The 20,631-nt window shown below is 38.3% G+C and overlaps 1 protein-coding gene and 1 pseudogene across 4 annotated transcripts; one reads left to right on the top strand and one right to left on the bottom strand.

Annotated features, from left to right (window-relative positions):
* Positions 1–63: 63 nt before the first annotated feature.
* On the top strand, positions 64–10,989 carry MTA1-like (metastasis associated 1-like). Of its 4 annotated transcripts, none has more exons than XM_069038742.1 (7): positions 64–267; positions 783–944; positions 4,109–4,976; positions 5,048–5,163; positions 7,054–7,833; positions 9,773–10,022; positions 10,083–10,989. In XM_069038742.1, the coding sequence occupies exons 1-7, from the start codon at positions 240–242 to the stop codon at positions 10,189–10,191; spliced, it is 2,313 nt and encodes a 770-aa protein (XP_068894843.1). In that variant the 5' UTR covers positions 64–239; the 3' UTR covers positions 10,192–10,989. The 4 variants fall into 4 exon arrangements, with proteins under 4 accessions (XP_068894843.1, XP_068894844.1, XP_068894840.1 ...); XM_069038743.1 differs by having other exon boundaries at positions 67–267; positions 4,121–4,976; XM_069038739.1 differs by lacking the exon at positions 64–267 and adding an exon at positions 285–500.
* A 2,248-nt stretch (positions 10,990–13,237) lies between these two features.
* On the bottom strand, positions 13,238–16,295 carry LOC138124942 (uncharacterized; annotated as a pseudogene).
* Positions 16,296–20,631: the final 4,336 nt, after the last annotated feature.

Here is a 20,631-nt window from a genome sequence, read left to right as displayed (position 1 = left end):
TTTATCGTCGCAAGTTTCTGCTACTGTCCGCCTGGAGTTCTTCTGGCGCTGTTGTTAATAATCGTGTGATTCTTTGCTCAGACGCCAACAGGGAGTTTGATTCGAGAAAATGGCGTCCAATCGCTTGGTGGTGATAGGTGCAGTGACAAAACATTGAGGAAATTCGACCAAGTTATTGAAAATGTGCTTAAAATTAACATAGTTTTGCTTTTGAGAAGTTATTATTTTTGTGTTTTAAGATGACAGCCAACATGTATCGCGTCGGAGGTGAGTGTTAAGTTCAATTAACCGGCTTTGCTCAAGAGGAAGTCTTCCTGGGTCCGATGTCTCTCGCACTTCGTTACTCATCGTCGCCACAATGTTTGTTTATTAATTGTAATCGTGGGCCGTTCGGGTGACGTGTATTTTTACACTTATGTATGAATGCCTTGTATTGTTGAATTTCAGCCGAAAAGCCAAACGTTTGCGTGTATTCGCCACTGTTTTGACTTCAGTTGTTGGTATGTCTCGACTTGACACCAGGTGCTTTATCTTGGACCTTTTATCTCGAACTGTATCTTTTTATCAAATAATAGTGCTTCGTTTTGATTTCTGCAACCAACCCACTTGTCTATTTTGCTAATGAAAATATTCATGCAATTGCTAAACATCCTGCCAACTTGATAACAGACAGGGGTCATTTTTTGTGTTGGTGTTGGTATTGCGCGCAGGTGAAGGGGGGAGTGGATTTATTTATTTAAAATGTTGTCTGATTTTTGTTGAAAAACCCATTTTCGTTATAGATTACGTGTACTTCGAGACGTCATCGACGTCTCCGTACCAAATCCGACGTATAGAGGAACTGAATAAAACGGCATCAGGCAACGTAGAAGCCAAAGTGATGTGTTTCTACCGCCGAAGAGATTTACCCGGCCAGCTGATCCAGCTGGCAGACAAACACCAATGTAAGTGGAATGAGCCATTTGTCCGCGATATTCTGTCGTCGTTCGTTTTTGATTGGTATTTTGGGGACCAACATTTCTCGCTTTTCACGCATTCTAAATGAGTGGTGGGGCAAAAGTCTTGATTAGGCGATCGATATTCGCTGACTGTACCTGTCTTGTCACCGACCGTGGTGTTGTTTCGCGAAATCCTGCCGCAACTGTACTTGATCAGACCGCGTCGCTATGACAACTGCGAGATGCTTGTTCTTTTATGCAAGACTGTACTTTTATAATTACACGCAAAAAGTGGACGAACCAAAGCCGATGTCCATTCCATCGCGGTGTTTGTTGTTATCTTATTTATTTTTCGATCATGTGGAACAGTTGCTTGTTTATTGATGATTCTGTGTTTCGTAGTTGTAATCGTTTTTTTTTCCATTGGATTTTACGTATTTATCACCGGATGGCGGTGTTGTGCTGTTCGATGAATGAACTGCACTCGTAAATTGATCGATCAAATTAACACTACATAATGTACTTGTCGCCGCGCCGTATTTTTTAAATCTCAATGTGGATTTCTGTGAATGCTAACGAATTAGGTATATTTGTTACTGCCTCATTTTGGCACGTTGGAGTTAATAACAAATTTGAAAAGAACGAAATACCGTTTTAAAAGAAAAAATCGGAGGTTGACCAACGAAATCGGGTATAATAGTTATTTATTATACAGGTCGCGAGAAATCGCGACTTCTAATTGAATAAATTTGTCAAAATTTTTCACACTTACCTGGGTATTGGTAAGATACATTTAATAATTTATTGATCATTTTTCTTACAAACAAAGCCAAAAAAAAGTAAGTTTCAATCAAAAAGTCAAATTCTGATTTTTATACTGACCTACCCAGATTCACTTCCTGTAATTATTTATGAGAGCAGCCGAAAAAAACACCAATTAGATTTTGAATGAAACGCAATTTTACATTTTAAATCATTTTTATTTATGACCTGCTACTTGTGCTGTCGTAAATTTAGGTGATCCATTGTCACTGTCAATTTTATGGCAAACGGTCGGCTACTAGGGAATGATCTTTTTGTTGGCAAATTATACCATTTTACCATAAATCACACGTTTGGTTTCCGTTTAAATAAAAAAGCGAATTATTTAGCCAACAAAGCCAAAATTTGTAATTGTAAGAGTTCATACCAAAAAACTAACAAAACTGTTACGCCCTTATTTATTAACAAAAAAAAAAAATCTCAAATATACCTTATCAATAATTAGGTAGGTATATAAAATATATATCATCAATTTTCGGTACCACTGAAGGGCCCGAAGTTGCCTATAACTACCTTCAAGTATTCTATGGCAAAACTTTGAACGCCTTTTTCTCGAAATTGCCTTTTTAAAAACTGCGACACATTCTGAGCACTGTATTGGACGGATTAAGCTCATATTTGGTCTACATATGCAGAAAACAAGTGGTTATCGTCGATAAATAAATTTTTACGTTTTTAATCCACTCTTTTATCCAAAAAAAAAGGCAAAATGGCAATTTTTCTTTTAAATCGCCACCATTATGAAAATTTTGCACTTATCAAAAAAAGCCTCCGTACGACGATAGCGAAGGGGATTCTGTTCAATGCAGTCGAATGCAAAAAAAAAATTAGACAAAAACAGTTTCCTGTAATTGTTTTTCCTCAAAATGTTATTGTATAAATGTGGTTTTTCTAATACCGACAACTTCTTCTCACTTTTTTTGCATTCGGCTAGGCAACCAAGAATACAGTCGTAGTCAGCTGCCAATCAAAATCGAAAAACTAGAAAACGACCAAGCAGCCAAAAACTTCTTGTCTACTTTTTTTTGCATTCGACTGTATGTTTTATGCCGTTTACCTAAAGATTATCCGCTCATGAAGAAAAAAGAATGTGGTACATAGAAACCATTTCATCTAAGAAGTACATAATGCGCACGAACGCGTTGTCGTCAGACGAGTCCATGTTCAAATTTTTAGGGGAGGTTTGAGTCCAGCGGCGTACAGACCTATCAACCACGTGGAATCCATGGGCTCGTTGTTATTTCTAACTTAACCCCGTTAGCGTTCAAAAAGTGTTTTGTTTTTGTTATTCCTTTCGCTGTGTATCGTTTTATGGTATTCATTGTTCAATTATTGATTTGTTAGAATTTCAAACATATAAATTAATTGAATTATAGTGACTCTTCAGCTAATCGAATGTTTCTACGGCACTGATCATCAGCTGACTAGCGTCGTACGGTCAGATTTCGATGAGTCATCATGTACTTCTTAGATGAAATGGTCTCTACCTACATTCGAGACTGAAAAAAGCGTCAAAGTAAGTGTAATTGTGTCACGATGGGTAGACAAGTCAGTGGTTACAATAAAGCCATTGTAATAGGTAACTCAGTAATAAAGGTTTATCAGTTAAAATTGAAAACATGTTTTATTCATTTGTATGTTTAACTAATAAATATGAGCAAATGAATAATACGAATGACGAATTTTTTTTCATGCAAGAGATCAGCTATCCAAACTTAAAATAGCAGTACAACAAAAAAAACCTAAATATTATAAAAAGAAAAAATAATTCAAGCGTTGATTAGGCCACACAGTCAATTATTGTTGGACCATCGGCGCAAGTTCTTCCAGTCGCGTGGCGTACAAGACTTTTTTAATATTGACTTTATACTTAATTCATATCCGTTTCATATGTATATCGGGTGTGTCAAAGAGGACGGACACCAAAGAATTTACACAATTTAGGGTAATCGTGAAACATGAAGAATTTTTTTTTGCTTTTGGTCTTTCGTTAACGCGCAAGAGCTTTTGGAAGTTACAACTAAACTGCCTGTAAAACTAAATGATCCTGTTATTGATGTGGGAACATAATTGTATGTATCAACTCTCAAAGGTGGCGTTTGTTTAATAATTTGGAAGATTTTCGGCTGCATTTTATTTTTATAAAGGTAAATTTTTAAAAATGGCGGCACAGTTATACATATTTGCTTATAAGATAAATTTACAAGCACGTATAGTAGACGTTGTTAAACAAACTAAGGTTTAAAGCTTCGAAATCAGGTCTCTGGTTGAAAGTTGATCGGCGACGTAGTTTTAACTTTTTTATTTGTTTGTTTATGATAATTATCACAATGCCAGAAATTCTCTAGTTCTGTTGACAGGTGCCTTAGACGAATCGAATGGTAGCCCGTCGTCGGATTCGGGCAGCAGAAGTTGCGAAACAATGAATCCCAAACAGAAGCACCAGATGAAACACCGTGAGTTGTTCCTGTCCCGTCAGGTTGAGACTCTACCGGCGACTCACATCAGAGGAAAGTGTTCTGTGACGTTGTTCAACGAGACGGAATCCCTTGCATCTTATTTAAATAAGGATGATATGTTCTTTTATTGCTTGGTGTTCGATCCGACCCAAAAAACGCTGTTGGCCGATAAAGGTGAAATACGTGTGGGTAGCCGATATCAATGTGATGTGACGCCACTCCTTAGAGAGGGCGAAAGTAACTCCCGTGATTTAGCTGATCTTGAAACGTTAGTCTGGACGCCGGAGCACAACTTAACGGACAGACAAATTGATCAGTTTTTAGTCGTTTCGCGATCGGTAGGCACATTCGCTCGTGCACTAGACTGCAGTTCCAGTGTGAAACAGCCATCCCTCCACATGTCAGCAGCAGCAGCTAGTCGCGACATAACTTTATTTCATGCGATGGACACTTTACACCGTCACGGTTACGACTTGGCCAGTGCCCTGTGTTCCTTAGTACCTTCCAGTGGTCCAGTGTTGTGCCGAGACGAAATGGAAGAGTGGAGTGCGTCAGAAGCCAATTTGTTTGAAGAAGCTCTAGATAAATACGGAAAAGATTTTAATGACATACGTCAAGATTTTTTACCTTGGAAAACATTGAAGAATATCATCGAGTATTATTACATGTGGAAAACAACGGATCGCTATGTCCAACAAAAAAGGGTCAAAGCTGTAGAAGCGGAGTCGAAACTGAAGCAAGTCTACATTCCTAACTAGTGAGTTCGTATTTGAATTTGTACAATTAGTTTTTCAGCACAAGTGTTAATTTTGAGTTATTTTACAACAGCAACAAACCAAATCCGGCTGCTTTAAACAATAACAAAGGCGTTGTGAATGGTAATAGCAACGGCAGTTCCGATCCTGCGGTTTCGTTGGGCGGTAAATCGTGCGAATCTTGCAACGGTAGGTTCTGGATTTTGCTTATTTTACAGGAGTTAAACATTCTTAAAGTTGCAATATTTCGATTACTTTTTTAGAATAATTGATATATGTACAGGGTATTTCACGAGTGATAATGAGCCCGACGGAATTAAAAATGCAACCCACAATACATTTTCAAAAAAAGCCGAATATTTTAATTTCTAGTACCCAGCTTTTTTCGGAAATGTAGTGTGAGTTGCATTTTCAATTCCGTCGGGCTTATTATCACTCGTGAAATACCCTGGGGGTCAATTCTTGACTATGATCGTTTATTTGCGAATTCGCATTTTTGCGAAGAATAAACTGCGAATAGTGAAAAAGTGGAAAGAAAGCCTATTCTTGACAAGTCTTCGCAACACATTTTTAGGCATTCGTAAAAAAGAGTACAGTTTAACACTGCAAATACAATAAATCGAAGTTGTCTGACTTAATTTTTTTAATAATTATATACAAAATAAAAAGCCGTCTTTGTTGTCAGTATTTTGTGCTCATCCTAATTTTTGATTAAAATGAACAATAACAAAAAAACACGGGGAACAAATGCAACTAAAAAGCAAAGGCAAATATGTATTGGTGGTGTGAAAAAAAAATCACTTCTTTTGAATCTTTTTGAAAAAAAGAAACTAAAACGATTTTATTATATTCCTTGCACAAATCTAAGAAAACCATTTTCCCTTACGCTTGTCTAATTTTATTTAATTCTTCAAGATTATTTGGGAACGCAACCCATTCATTTAATACCGTTGGCAAAGTTACGAACCGTCAAGAATTGACCCCCTGTATGTATAGTGGACCCAGAACTCTTAACGTTTTATGATAGACATTATCGTTATGAATTTAAATAGCTTAACAAAGAAGCAGGTAATGGACGTAAATAAACAGACCTTTAAGGGCAGACGGTACCTGGTAGTCTCTCTTTGAGGAAGTGCTTGTCATGTCACTAGGAGGTGTCAAATACTAATCCCCTCGTTCTTAGTATTGCCTATCATAAAACGTTAGAGTTCTGGGTCTACAGACTTTTCCATTTAAGAATGCAGTAGATGTCGCTTCGAATGGAGAACTTTTCACACTGGCGAACGCGGCAAATTTAAATTTAAAAAATTAACAAAAAAAAAAGTCATAAAGGAACACGGTAGTGGTTTTCTAATAACAAAATTGTAGTTTAATGATGGAAACTCGATAATTTTGACACCAATAACCAAAAAATCGATGAAATATCAAAATTTAACAGTACCTAGTTACTAAAAATCGAGCATTGCCTTGGTGTAAACTTTTCTCTCATTTTGGCCAATCAACGACGGAAAAATAGTCCCTATGCTAATCTATACTGCATACTTAAATGGAATAGACTTTAGTATACAGGGTTATTCACGAGAGACTTCCGATGAAAATTTCGTTATATGCAACCGAAACTACAATTTTCAATGGTTTCTAGCTTCCTAAATTTATAAAAAGTAATACTTAAATCAACGATTGCTGCCCCTTATTGTCTGTCATGTCAGTTTTCACATTTATATTAACTTTTGTTCATAACCTCAATACTATTTGGATTGCTAACTTATTTCGAATTAAACAAAATATCAAGTTCTAGGGGTTTCTTGTATTTTGGTATGACGAAATTTTCATCGGAAGTATCTCATGAATAACCCTGTATATTGTTTATTATAGTAATAGCGTTATTCAGTGATAACTTGATATTTTTCACCTTTATTTACTATGACTATGGATGTCCAAACCATACAAAAGTTTAAAATAATTCATGTTTTTGGATCTAGTAATGAATGAAAAACGTATTGCTGGCTGTATTTAAATTTCGTTAGGGTCGGAAAGTTATGTGGATCACCCATATAATATATTGTTTCTCGGTTGCAGTAACTGTGTCCACTCAGTGGTACGCGTGGGGCCCATCACACATGCAGTGTCGTGTGTGTCACTTGTGTTGGCAGTATTGGAAGAAGTATGGCGGTTTGAAAATACCGACACGTTTCGGTGATGGCGATTTTGACAATGGCGGCAAGAAAAAATCCGGCAGCGACATCGATGACGACCGTATGTCGGTGATGTCACATCGACCTCATCGTTGCAACATCGGCGGTTGTGGTAAAGAATTCAAATTGAAAGCCCATTTGGGTAGACATTATGCCACGGCGCACGGTATAGTAGTGCGTTCTGGTTCACCGAGGCCCATAATGAAAACTCGTACTGCATTTTATTTGTTCACAACACCTTTGACGCGGATCTCCAGGAGGTTGTGCAGGCACATAATGAAACCTCGACATGCGGCACGAGCGCCGTTTTTTGCCATCAACATACAAGCTGTCAAACAAGAATGTGCTGCGCAAATGACCGGCAAGTCACTTAGTGATTTGAAGCAGTTGTTGATTTATCGCAAGAAGAACCGAGGCAGCGTCACAGCGATTGCCACTAGACTGGGGAATCCCGGCGCCGTAACACCTCAGTGGCTGATACTGACAGATAAGGAGAGTTTACCGAAACCTGAGAAAGTCGCATTTCCGAAGCCTCCCAAGGCACCCGATGGCAGTTTATTATACGAAAGAGTACCGAATAAACCAGAAGCTGATAAAATACCTTTGAATAATATGTCCCCTTCACTAAAAAGGCGTGCCTACGATGAAATGAATGGCATCGACAGTAAGTACACACAAACACTGGTTTACGTTGCAATAAATAACGCAAAGAAAAACAATTACCTGAAAAAGTTTAATTTTTTAATTACCTTTGAATGGAAAATAATGAAACTAATTTTGGTTTCGCGTTTTTTTTATTTGTTTTTGTTTTTTGGTATTCGTGTCTTAATTTATGATAGCTGATCTTGTAGTAATTTTAAAATAAAAATTAACTTGCATCTTTGTTAATTACTGGCTTCTATTCTGATCTGGATTGGGATGACGGTGAGTTTTAAAAACCATCTTTAAATGTAAAACGGGATGCAGACCTGAGCACTTGTACTAGGCAGGCCGCGGATGACCGAAATATTGCATTATGTATGCTTGGTGGAATGAAATATTTATAAGCGTATTTTTATTTAATGAATCGACAGATATGTTCAGGTCTGCAAAGCTCTAATTCACTCATTGTATTGAAACTGATGAACGATCCGGCTATGCAAGGGTGGTATAATGTATACAGCACGTTGATTAGATCATACCATACTTAGTGCATAACTAAGAAGTTCTTACTATCCGAAAAAAAATCTTTGATTTAACAAAAATTTTACTACGGCAATCGTCGCTGCCTGACTGATAAAAGTTACCACGTATCTCAGTTTTTTTTCTAAAAACACTCCCGAAAATGGAGTGTGTTAAATACATAAGTATGTCGAAAAAGTTAGAGCTTCTAATGAGATTTTATGTTGTGAAGATTTTCAGAACCAAAAAAAAAACCGGTCACTTAGTACATTTGCAAAATTGGTTCATAATAGTTCTTAGAATAAAAGTTGTTGCGAGTTTAAAATGTTCAAAGCTCAAAATTGTTTCCTCGCACCGTTTCTGTTGAAATGTTGAATTAAGCTTCGGAATTTTGTTTTTTTTTTTTTTAACTAGGCAAAGTTTTTTTTTTAATTGTGTTCTGAAAATTTACACAAGTGTAAAACGTCATTAACACCAAACTTTTCTAAAACAACATAATCAACACGAACCGCGTTTTAACTTTTTTGTTCTGTTTAATGTGAAATGTCACGTTATATTTTTTAGTCTTTAAACAATGACTGCTGTAATAAAATTTTTACTACATTACTGGGTAAAAAGTTTTCTCATATGGTGCGGACTTCTTGGCAAACACTATGAGTATAATTATTATGTACTGCTGCGTATGTGTTTATCATCTTTGGGAAAATAGTACAAAAAGCCATTAACAATAATTTGTTATGTCGGGTGTGTCAAAAAGGTCGGACACCAAAGAGTGTATACAATTTAGAGTAATTACGGAACATGAAGAAATTTTTCTTTGCTTTTGACCTTTCGTTAACGCGCAAGAGCTTTTGGAAGTTACAACTGAACTGTCTGTAAAACTAAATGATCTTGTTATTGATGTGGAAACATAATTGTATAATGTGACATTTTCAATAGGTAGTTATTTTCAAAATGCGTTTTACCGCAGATGAATATTGTGAAATGATGTATGTATTTAGCTGCACAAAGTCACAGACATACACCATGCGTTTTCGTAACGGAAGACATCCCATTGTGAATTTATTAGGCATTTTGACCAAGGATTGAGAGAAAAAAAATGTAGCCGAAAGCTGCAGAACAGTTTTTGATATAAAATCGGGGTCTATGTTATGCTATGCGATGCTACTAAAACGGCTGTCCGTCCTTTTTGACACACCCTATATATTATAGATTTGTCATGACACTATGGGTCAGTTTACAGAAGCGAAATTAACTTAATCGTAATCAAATGCGGGATTAACTGAACACGTGATCAGATTGAACCAATCGAAGTTTCAGATTCATGGGTTAATCGCACATTAAAATTTAATTCGAATTAAATATTTAATTCTCTTTCTGTAAACTGGCCCTATGTGTTGTGCGTGTACTATATCAAATTGAAGTTTAACTTCTTCTAACAGGTTCTGCGTTGAGTGCGCCACCGCCAAAAAGACTAAACAAAGACTCGTTATCGTTGGTACGTCCGGACCAATATTCATCAATGATGTCGCCGTCAATAGCACAAGGACAAGTATTACCTCGTCATATATCACAAATAAATGGCAAACCGAAGATTGCACACATGACCCGAACAGGATCAGGACGTAAGCAAGTTATTAGCTGGATGGATGCACCAGATGATGTTTACTTCAGGGCAACAGAAGGGAGCAAGTAAATCACGACCGTCTTAGTCATTTTTAGCAAGAATGTTTATCGAACGGTATTTTTTAGGAGGGCCAGGAAAAACGTTACGCTCGCAGAGTTACGACGAGCCGCACGTAAGCCGTGGAGACAATTGAAAACCAAATTTGATGACCATGCTGTTGTCGTGCTTGATTGACAATAACAGATCGCGTAAAAACGTTTGTGTTGTTTATTTTCAAGTGCTCAGTGTGCACGGAACTTTATTTAAAACACCTCTAGCAATACGATACATCTTTGAGTAAATTTAGTATTTTTTTTTCTGTTAAATTTTACTACGGACACGATCTGTAGACCAAAAGGAAATATCGTCTATATTGATTGTTTTAAGTCATTTAAAAATGGCAGAAGCGTATACGTATTTTGATTTTAGAAAATGGAAGTTGTTCAAACGTGTTCTCGGTTTATACATACGTGTGTTGTGATCAAGTAATTTTTGAAATTTCTTAGCGATATTCTTACACTACACAGGCACTTCCTTCAATGTTTTGCTTTTCAACTTAATATTGTTTTCATGAACATTTTCTTATGAAATACATTACATTACATTTTAATAACGTGAATATTGACGATATTCCTTTCCTATAATTTCAATATTTATGTAATTAAAATATTGTGTCAATTAGTAATGCATTTGTGAAAAAAAAAAGAAAATGTTTTATTCTGTGTACATAATATTTATACTGTTTTATGAAGTATTATTTAATATTGCTAGGCGGTGAAAATCTGTATATTGTACAATTTGTTTACTGGCAATAACCCAAGTGTTGGAAAAAAGGACTAGTCCTATTGACAGTGAGGAATAAATTCAACATTGGTCAACCATGTAGATATCATTTAATTAAATTATGCTACTTGGATAGAATCATAATTCAAGTTGTGAAGCGTAGAATAATTTACATTTTTTTCATAAATAAAGAAGCACCTAGAATATAAAGTTGTATTATGTTGGTGAGGAGGAGATCAATGATTAAGATTCAACAGATTCAGATTTCTTCTCTGCTCCTTATTGGGTTCCAGAAGACGCTTTTGGTTCCTAGGCCTTGGCAGCTTATGCTGAATTTTATTATCCACTAGCTGTTGATCCGAGGACGAGTAGGGAGCCATCACCACGGAGCACTGACAGACACGTGATTACGGCGGTGTTATACATGGCTGTAGTACTGCACGAGTATAAAAGTTGTTCACAAACAAATACATCACATTATTAAGGGTTCCAGTGCGCAGTGAACTAAATGTCCAACGATAGTTCGGCTGGAGAAAGTAGAATCAGTGCGCCTTCATCAACTAAACCGGTTTTCACCGACGGACTGAACTGTTATCGATATATGTAGCGTCAAAAGGTAGAGGGACTGTTTCGCAGCCTTAGTTATTGCACAGCAATAAAAAAGTCAAACTAAGCTAAAATATTCGATTCACACAATAATCAACCAACGCCTAACTGAAGGAGCAATTTCATGAAGGAACTTTTAGTGGAGTAACAATAGACAAAAATACGGCGTTATTTCGGAACCGGTAGCAAGAGGTCCGATTGTCATCATTTTTTTTTTTTTTTATGTCAAGAATACAATGACTAACACCTTTATAAGTTAAAAATTGATGCTCATAACGGGACACTCGAAAACAAAACAAAAATCCGAAAACTTGATTTGCATTTATTTTGGTTGTTAAAAAGGTGAAATAAACTATTCTAACAATACTTTTAGAAATTATATATCTGTTAAAAACTGTTTAACTTCCTATGGAATTCGCTTTTATTCACTCTTTTACTATTTCATATATTTGAACAGAAACTGTCACTAATAATACATTGTTTTTTTTAATGTCTATGTAAATCCTTTTTTTTCCCTGTTTTTGTTTTTGTATTGCGGTCTCTCATCGGTGCTCGCGCTGGGCCATCAGTTGTCCTCAGACAAGGGCGTAGCAATGATTTTTTGCTGGGGTGGGCCAGATTTTAAACCACAGACAAATGATAGATAGATATTGCAGATGTATCTTGTTTTTAATGTGTTTTACTTTTATTCTGGGGTGGGCCGGGCCCACCTGCCCCCCCCCTTTGCTACGCCCTTGTCCTCAGATGTTGAGACGGGGAAAAGGTCGGTCGGTCCTCTGCGACGAGGCGCTGACGTTAACACGGCAATCCTGACCTTGGGGCGGCCTCGCTCCGTCTAACGCTGAATAATTTAGTGTGATCTCCTAGTTTCACTGCCCCGAGTCCCATATAGTTCTCGCGATTGTCACTTCGTGGTAATGTATTATAGCCACGGCCTTTATCTTGTTGCGGTTCTCCCGCCCTGTGGATGTGCCACAGTCTTTATGTTGCGGTTCTCCGGCCCTGTGGATGTGCCACAGTCTTTATGTTGCGGTTCTCCCGCCCTGCGGATGTGCCACAGTCGTTTCGGAACACCTCTATCGTAAAATCTCCCTAGATCAGGTTTGAGTTTATATCAGTAATTTTCAAATATCAGAAAAGTTTCAGGTGTAACCAAATTTTATACCAAAAGACAAGAAATAAAGACGATAATCACACTAAAAAGTGCAACTTAACATATACAGGAAAATGGGAATTTATTTAATGGGTGTTGTATAAGCAGTTTACCTCTTCGTTTTCAGAATCTAACCCCCAATCGTCTTCCGAATATGATTCTACGGAAGAGGAATGTCCTCAATTGGTAGATTTCCCATCAATTTTTTCCAGTCTTCTCTAATCAGTTCCTCGCAGTGACGAACCCATATATTAAAAGAAAATACCCCGAATATGATGTGTGCATCCTTACTGCAATTTAGCATGGTCGGTTTTTCTGTCTACATTTCTTCACGTAATCTAATCATAGCCAATTTTTCGTTGTGTTAGATCCTTGTTTTCGGAAACCATTTAACTTTGTATTTTTATTGAAATGTATACAGGGTCTTTCACAACTCGCGCCCAAGAGAAAAAGGGTACCTGCCGACGACAATAAGTTGTCAAAAAATAGAAACAAAGAATTTACTACTGCTTTCATAACTGAGTTACAAGACTTGTAAGTCTACCAATCCCAGAAGGGCACCTCGAGGTGTGATGTTATTTCAACCAAATAAAGCCAGTTGCTAGGTTTCAAAAATAATACCATCAGCTACAAAAAATGTTTGGATTACTGTAATTTTGACACTATTAGATTTGACTTTTCATTCTCAACAAATTTAGGTTAACCATCTGAAATGTTAGAGCTGTCATTACATTGCAAGTTCAGATGTCTACTGCTTAAGCAAAGCCTATGGGCGATTCTAGGAGATGCATGGAGTGTAGCGACTCCACGGACCTGAGCTGAGCCACCAGTGTCGGATCTCGGATCTGACAATAAATCGGTTACAGAGGCTCTGATGCGCAAAACCCACCCATGATTTTTGGCTGGTATGACCAGGTCGGCCGCGCTCTCAAGTTTTGTCTTGGACGGGTCGCGGGCCTCGGACTCGTGGGGTAGTGGTTGATGCTTGATAGTCGCAACTAAATGGCATTCTAGGTCATTTCAATTATTATTACAATGTATTGTAGCAAAAAATAAAAAAAATGTGTTGTAAACGAAAAAATAATTGTCATTTCTGCCCGGAAAACGTTCTTCGAAGACTCTTGCTGGCTCCCTGGCGTTACGCTCACATTCCCCAAAAATTATTATCATCTCTAAATAATCAGCGGCTGAATACATGATTGTAACCAAATAAACAAAGGTTTTGGCTTTTTTTATTACAAATTTAATTTGACAGTGACATCTTTCAAAAACAACTCCAATCGCCCAAATATTTTAAAGATGTTTTTTCTTAAATGAAATCCTCGCAACGTAAAATTACGGCAAATACACCTTGGAGGTGTAGATCTCTGATTGGTTAACTTTAAGTTGTCTTTTCTCGAATATCTTTTAAGCTACATTTTTTTTCTTCAAAATTACACATCCAAATGCGATCTCTTGTTTCCTCTTTTTCTCTAGGGCGCGAGTTGTGAAAGACCCTGTATAATTGCGCCTTTATACTGACATATAGTTGACATTTTACGTTGCCAATCTAATAACTATCAAATAACCAGTGGTTTGTACCAACATGATAACACTTTGACAATTGATTTAAAAAAAAAAAAAAGGTGTATAGGTAGTTTTTCCGCTGTGCTCCTACCACGACCTGCTGCATTATAACAATCTATGATTATAACCGGCCTGTTCAAAAGTGTAATTTGAGTGATCCCCGCAGAGCACTAGTGTACGGGCGCTTTTTGGGGATATTATTCATCTTAAGTTTTTGTCACCGAGAGTTTTTCTTGTTCAAATGACATTCGAATTTAAAATCAAAAATATACTTGTATCCAGTATTCTTTTAGAAAGAAAATATGAACTTACTGTACTCAATCTTAACTCCAAAATCATATCTACCTCATCGGCGAAAATTAGCTCTTTCTCGGAAACATTTTCGCAATGCTTTTTTAATGAAATGAACAGGCCGATTATTAGCTGCTTTCCATTCGGTCAAAAGAAGTAAAAGAACCATTCGGAGCTGCTCCTGAGCTTGAAACCCCACGTTCCATTTGCTAGAAACGGTGGGCATCACGCTCAGTGTTCCCAACCTTTTAAAATAACTTTTCCCCGGATGACGCAAAAAAAATCCCTATTACCAAGAAAAATTCCCACGCTTCTCGATAAAAGCATAGAGGCTTTCGCTCTTAGACTAGAGATTAACGTGAACAGCGGGAAATTGAATAATTGAAAAAAATTGGAACAAAAATGTATTAGACAACAACAGACGGACGGAAATTACACTAATAATAATGACAGAGACAGAATGTCGATATAGTAGATTACTGTACGCAGCATCATTTATCCGATCTTTCAGTTTTCTTAAAATTCCCTATTCCCACAAAAAATCCCTCGATCCCATTTAGTCTCTAAAAAACCCACAAAAAGGGAAAAATCCCACGATTTGGGAACACTGATCACGCTCATTGGTTTTACCGTTCCCTTTCCCCTCAAGGACCACCTTTCGTGCAGGGGCGTGTGGCCCAAACGTGCATTTTAACCTAGGATTTTAACCACGGGCATTTCAACTCAAAGTTCGCACATTTTAACCGTTCCTTTCATAACTGCTCTCGAGCAGCTCCGAGAAGTACGAGGCTTCAAGCACCAGGGGCGTAAGGATATTGAATGGAAAGCAGCTATTATACAGCAGGTCGTGGCTCCTACCTATAACTGACATTTCGGCGCTACTATCGATGATGTAGTAGGTCAAAGAAACAGCTTGGTGGTTACACAACGCGGTAGCGATGTAACACACATTTTCTTCGGCCTTCCGTGTTTAAAGAAACAGGTACTTTCAGTGTGCCCTACTTTTTTGCAATACGTGCCGGTGGGCACCTTCGACTCGGTTGGCTTCTCAGGCTTTTCCGCTTCTACAGGTTTTTTAGTTGTCTGTGGTACGCGACAGTCTTCGTGACGATGACCAACCCGACCACAATTAAAGCACTTCCGCGGAAAAAGGGTCCTGACCTACCTGGCCGTTGGGCTGTTGAACGCGCAGCGCTTTTTGTTCCCACCGTGTCAAAAGAACGCGAGCCAACCACAGCTTGATGTTTGCTTCTGCGTCCATCAATTTCGGAGAGTAACTTCAGGAGTTACCGCTCATCCCCTGGCTATCGGATCCTGATGGAGGCTTCTCCATGGTCAAGGCCATATTCGATTCAGTATAGTCGCCCACGCGCATCACAAAAACGATGAATGCAGCGAAGCTTCTGGTTTCCGTAGTCGCTGAGCGATTCACAGTCTTTACTTCTCAAAGTAGCCGCCGTAAAAGTACGGACATCTGGTGTTTCGCGATCTGGGAAAGCGATAATCAAGTCCTTACAAAATTTTTCCCAACCTCGTATAGGGCGCCAGTCGCAGTAATAGCGATATCCTCTGCCCCTTAGCGCCTCTCCTGCTTTTGCTATGATGACGAGGTCGCTGGCGCCTAGCTCTCCTTTTAGTTTTGACGCATCTTCTAACCACTCTTCGATGGTAAAATTACTTTTGTCGGGATCGAAGTCCGATAGGCGAAATGATGACCATGTGGTAAGTGAAGTTGGTGGCGTGTGGCGTTAGCCTGAGCAGTTAGAGTGCCATCGGCGGACATGCTAGGCGTTGGCCCTGCCGTATTGGATTTTCGCAATAGCGCAATTTGTTCCTGTTGATTTGCTATTAGTGTGAGAAGGGTTTCTTGCCAAGGTGCACTCTTCCTCTTAGGAGACGGTCATAGACCCCATTTGTTGGTGTGGGAGCCAAAAATAAGCAAAAATATGAGTTTTTTGTTTTTTTGTGAATTTCTCTTAAACGAAAAAAACGAGGTAAAATTTTTTCTAGTCTCTGTAAGACTTGATTTTTGCCCAAGGGCGTTATCCCTCAATATTTGATAATTAATCGATCAGACTCATCGGTACACATTAAATTAGACAATCTCAGCTACAGTCATACGATAATCTACAATCGGACTCACCTCCACCTCATTCAGTCATTCAAAGGGTAAAGCACAGGTCCGGACTCGGGTTTGCTCAATGGGACGGTACAAACATGTAAATGATAAACACCTGACACATCTGTCGCGAATCAAGGTCATACAGTGACTCACCCGGGGGATTCCTCCCCCTAGCTTCTATCATGATGAGGGGCTCGAACCACTGGCGTCGTCTCCAGAGCGCTACATTCCGGGGTTGCGTTGGATGTTCTAGTAGCACCTGTAATAGCCCCGTGTGCAGTTTGGGGTGCACAGCCCGCCCGCAGTCTCCACAGAGGAAGACCGCCACGGCCAGAGTATGAGCCTACAACCCACTTCCATACGTCACTATGCCCCCTCAGTACCTGGGGACCGGGATGACCTCATAACCTTTTAATCAAGCACGTATGATCGGTGCATTTGGTTGCCACCACCAGCCGTCTCTACGAAACGCGCCCGGTCAACGGCCTAGCCGTGTCATGAGCCAAAGGTGCCCCACCCGGACATCCGGTGCTCAGGAATCATACCATGGTATAGGGAGGTTTTACGCATTAAGGTACTGATTTATAACCCAGGTTGCCCAAACCTGCTATCACCCAGTTACCAACACACCTGGTAACTGTATCTCTATTCACTACACCACTTCCGGGCCACAATTATTCACCTGCCGTCACTCTCGTACTCGTACCTTGGACAGCCCGTCGGTTTCAGCTGCCAAGCCCACACTGCCCTGTCTTCGCCTGTGGAACTCTTAAAAATCACCCCCGAGTCAAGGACCTTTCAGAACATAATTTATGAGCCACATGTTTGAGGTGGAAGAGGTAGTTTCTTGTTGCGTTTTTAAAATTCTCTTACATCTCAAAAGAAGCGCATTGAAAAGAGGAATCCAGCGGTGTAGAATTCATTGACATACCTATTAGTATTTTACAGTAGAAGTCCGTTAGGATAGCCTTTACTGCCGAGCCAGAAATTTTGTGAGACGAGCTCGCAGAGCGAGTCGAATAATACTGGCGAGGCTGTAAAGGCCCTAACGGACGTGTATTGTACAATAGTTTTCGTAATATCTCTACGATTCGTTCAAAATTATCTTTTTGAAACACATTTTTTTCAACGCCATCGAAAAAACCGAATGATTAATAAGTGTGCGGAGGACGTCGTCATGTCAACCGGTGTTTGTGAAAAAAAAAATGTTTTAATGTTGTTTGTCAGATTTGTTCAACGCTTAACTTTCCGTTGAAAATAAGTGACTGAAATCAATAAAAAATTGCAATCAAGATATTCCCGATGTCCGGAAGTGAGGTCATCGTTATTGCCTGCAAAATCGCGCTTGTGTTAGTGAAGCATCATCTTCAATCTTGTCTCCATTTGCTGCTGTTTGTCAGATTTGTTCAACACTTAACTTTCCGTTGAAAATAAACGACTGAAATGAATAAAAAATCGCGATCAAGATATTCCCGATGTCCGGATGACCGCAGAGCAAGTGAAGTCATCGTTATTTCCTGCAAACTTGCGCTTGTGTTGGTGTTAAAATTCTGAAGCATCATCTTCGATATCGTCTACATCTGCTAGTGGCATACGGATTTCGATTAATTCAAGGTGTGTCCCCTAACATTAAACATTAATTACATATTGTAACAATTGTAAAAAAAGTTGAAAAATAAAGTTTAGATTTACGTTGCTATAGTTATTTAGCCATTTATAACGGCCGCTCCTGCTCATAACGGACACCTATAACGGACTCCGGCCGTTATGAGGTTGTTTACATGGTGACAAACAGTCCGGAAAGGCACCTTTAACAACTAGATATTACAAAAAATGTTTAATAAGGGAGTTATGACCGTTTAAATATTTTTGCGAAAGTTTAAACGGTCATACCTCCGTTATTAAGCAATTTACGGCGATGAATTTTGCACCGTTGGATTCCTCACGCCAAAGAGCTTCTTGTGAGACAAAAAGATTTGAGAATTTCGCAAAAAAAATTCAAATTTCAATTTTTGAAAATTTTCGGCTCAAAAAAAGCTGCTTGACGAGAGGAATCCAACGGTGCCAAATTCATCGCTCTAAGTCGCTTAATAACGGAGTTATGGCCGTTTGAAATATCAAAACTTTAAACGGCCATAGCTCCGTTATTAAGCAAGCTACGGCAATGAATTTTACACCGTTGGATTTCTCTCGTCAAGGAGCTTCTTTTCAAATAAAAATTCTTGCGAAATTCGCAAAAAAATATTTTTTTTAATTTTCGAAGATTTTTCGCTCAAAAGAAGCTGCTTGACGAGAGGAATCCAACGGTGCCAAATTCATCGCTCTAAGTCGCTTAATAACGGAGTTATGGCCGTTTGAAATTTCAAAACTTTAAACGGCCATAGCTCCGTTATTAAGCAAGCTACGGCAATGAATTTTACACCGTTGGATTTCTCTCGTCAAAGAGCTTCTTTTCAAATAAAAATTCTTGCGAAATTCGCAAAAAAATATTTTTTTTAATTTTCGAAGATTTTCGGCTCAAAAGAAGCGGCTTGACGAGAGGAATCCAACGGTGCCAAATTCATCGCTCTAAGTCGCTTTATAACGGAGTTATGGCCGTTTGAAATTTCAAAACTTTAAACGGCCATAGCTCCGTTATTAAGCAAGCTACGGCAATGAATTTTACACCGTTGGATTCCTTTCGTCAAAGAGCTTCTTTTCAAATAAAAATTTTTGCGAAATTCGCAAAAAAATATTTTTTTTAATTTTCTAAGATTTTTCGCTCAAAAGAAGCTGCTTGACGAGAGGAATCCAACGGTGCCAAATTCATCGCTTTAAGTCGCTTAATAACGAAGTTATGGCCGTTTGAAATTTCAAAACTTTAAACGGCCATAGCTCCGTTATTAAGCAAGCTACGGCAATGAATTTTACACCGTTGGATTCCTCTCGTCAAAGAGCTTCTTTTCAAATAAAAATTTTTGCGAAATTCGCAAAAAAATATTTTTTTTAATTTTCGAAGATTTTTGGCTCAAAAGAAGCGGCTTGACGAGAGGAATCCAACGGTGCCAAATTCATCGCTCTAAGTCGCTTAATAACGGAGTTATGGCCGTTTGAAATTTCAAAACTTTAAACGGCCATAGCTCCGTTATTAAGCAACCTACGGCAATGAATTTTACACCGTTGGATTCCTCTCGTCAAAGAGCTTCTTTTCAAATAAAAATTTTTGCGAAATTCGCAAAAAAATAATTTTTTTAATTTTCGAAGATTTTTGGCTCAAAAGAAGCGGCTTGACGAGAGGAATCCAACGGTGCCAAATTCTTCGCTCCAAGTCGCTTAATACCGGAGTTATGGCCGTTTGAAATTTCAAAAGTTTAAACGGCCATAGCTCCGTTATTAAGCAAGCTACCGCAATGAATTTTACACCGTTGGATTCCTCTCGTCAAAGAGCTTCTTTTCAAATAAAAATTTTTGCGAAATTCGCAAAAAAATAATTTTTTTAATTTTCGAAGATTTTTCGCTCAAAAGAAGCTGCTTGACGAGAGGAATCCAACGGTGCCAAATTCATCGCTCTAAGTCGCTTAATAACGGAGTTATGGCCGTTTGAAATTTCAAAACTTTAAACGGCCATAGCTCCGTTATTAAGCAAGCTACGGCAATGAATTTTACACCGTTGGATTCCTTTCGTCAAAGAGCTTCTTTTCAAATAAAATTTTTTGTGAAATTCGCAAAAAAATATTTTTTTTAATTTTCGAAGATTTTTGGCTCAAAAGAAGCGGCTTGACGAGAGGAATCCAACGGTGCCAAATTCATCGCTCTAAGTCGCTTAATAACGGAGTTATGGCCGTTTGAAATTTCAAAACTTTAAACGGCCATAGCTCCGTTATTAAGCAAGCTACGGCAATGAATTTTACACCGTTGGATTCCTTTCGTCAAAGAGCTTCTTTTCAAATAAAAATTTTTGCGAAATTCGCAAAAAAATATTTTTTTTAATTTTCGAAGATTTTTCGCTCAAAAGAAGCTGCTTGACGAGAGGAATCCAACGGTGCCAAATTCATCGCTTTAAGTCGCTTAATAACGGAGTTATGGCCGTTTGAAATTTCAAAACTTTAAACGGCCATAGCTCCGTTATTAAGCA

The sequence above is a fragment of the Tenebrio molitor genome, chromosome 2 (assembly GCF_963966145.1).
Source record: "Tenebrio molitor chromosome 2, icTenMoli1.1, whole genome shotgun sequence".
Classification (NCBI taxonomy): domain Eukaryota; kingdom Metazoa; phylum Arthropoda; class Insecta; order Coleoptera; family Tenebrionidae; genus Tenebrio; species Tenebrio molitor.
Note: the sequence above shows the minus strand (reverse complement) of the source record. Positions and strands in the feature narration are given on the sequence as shown.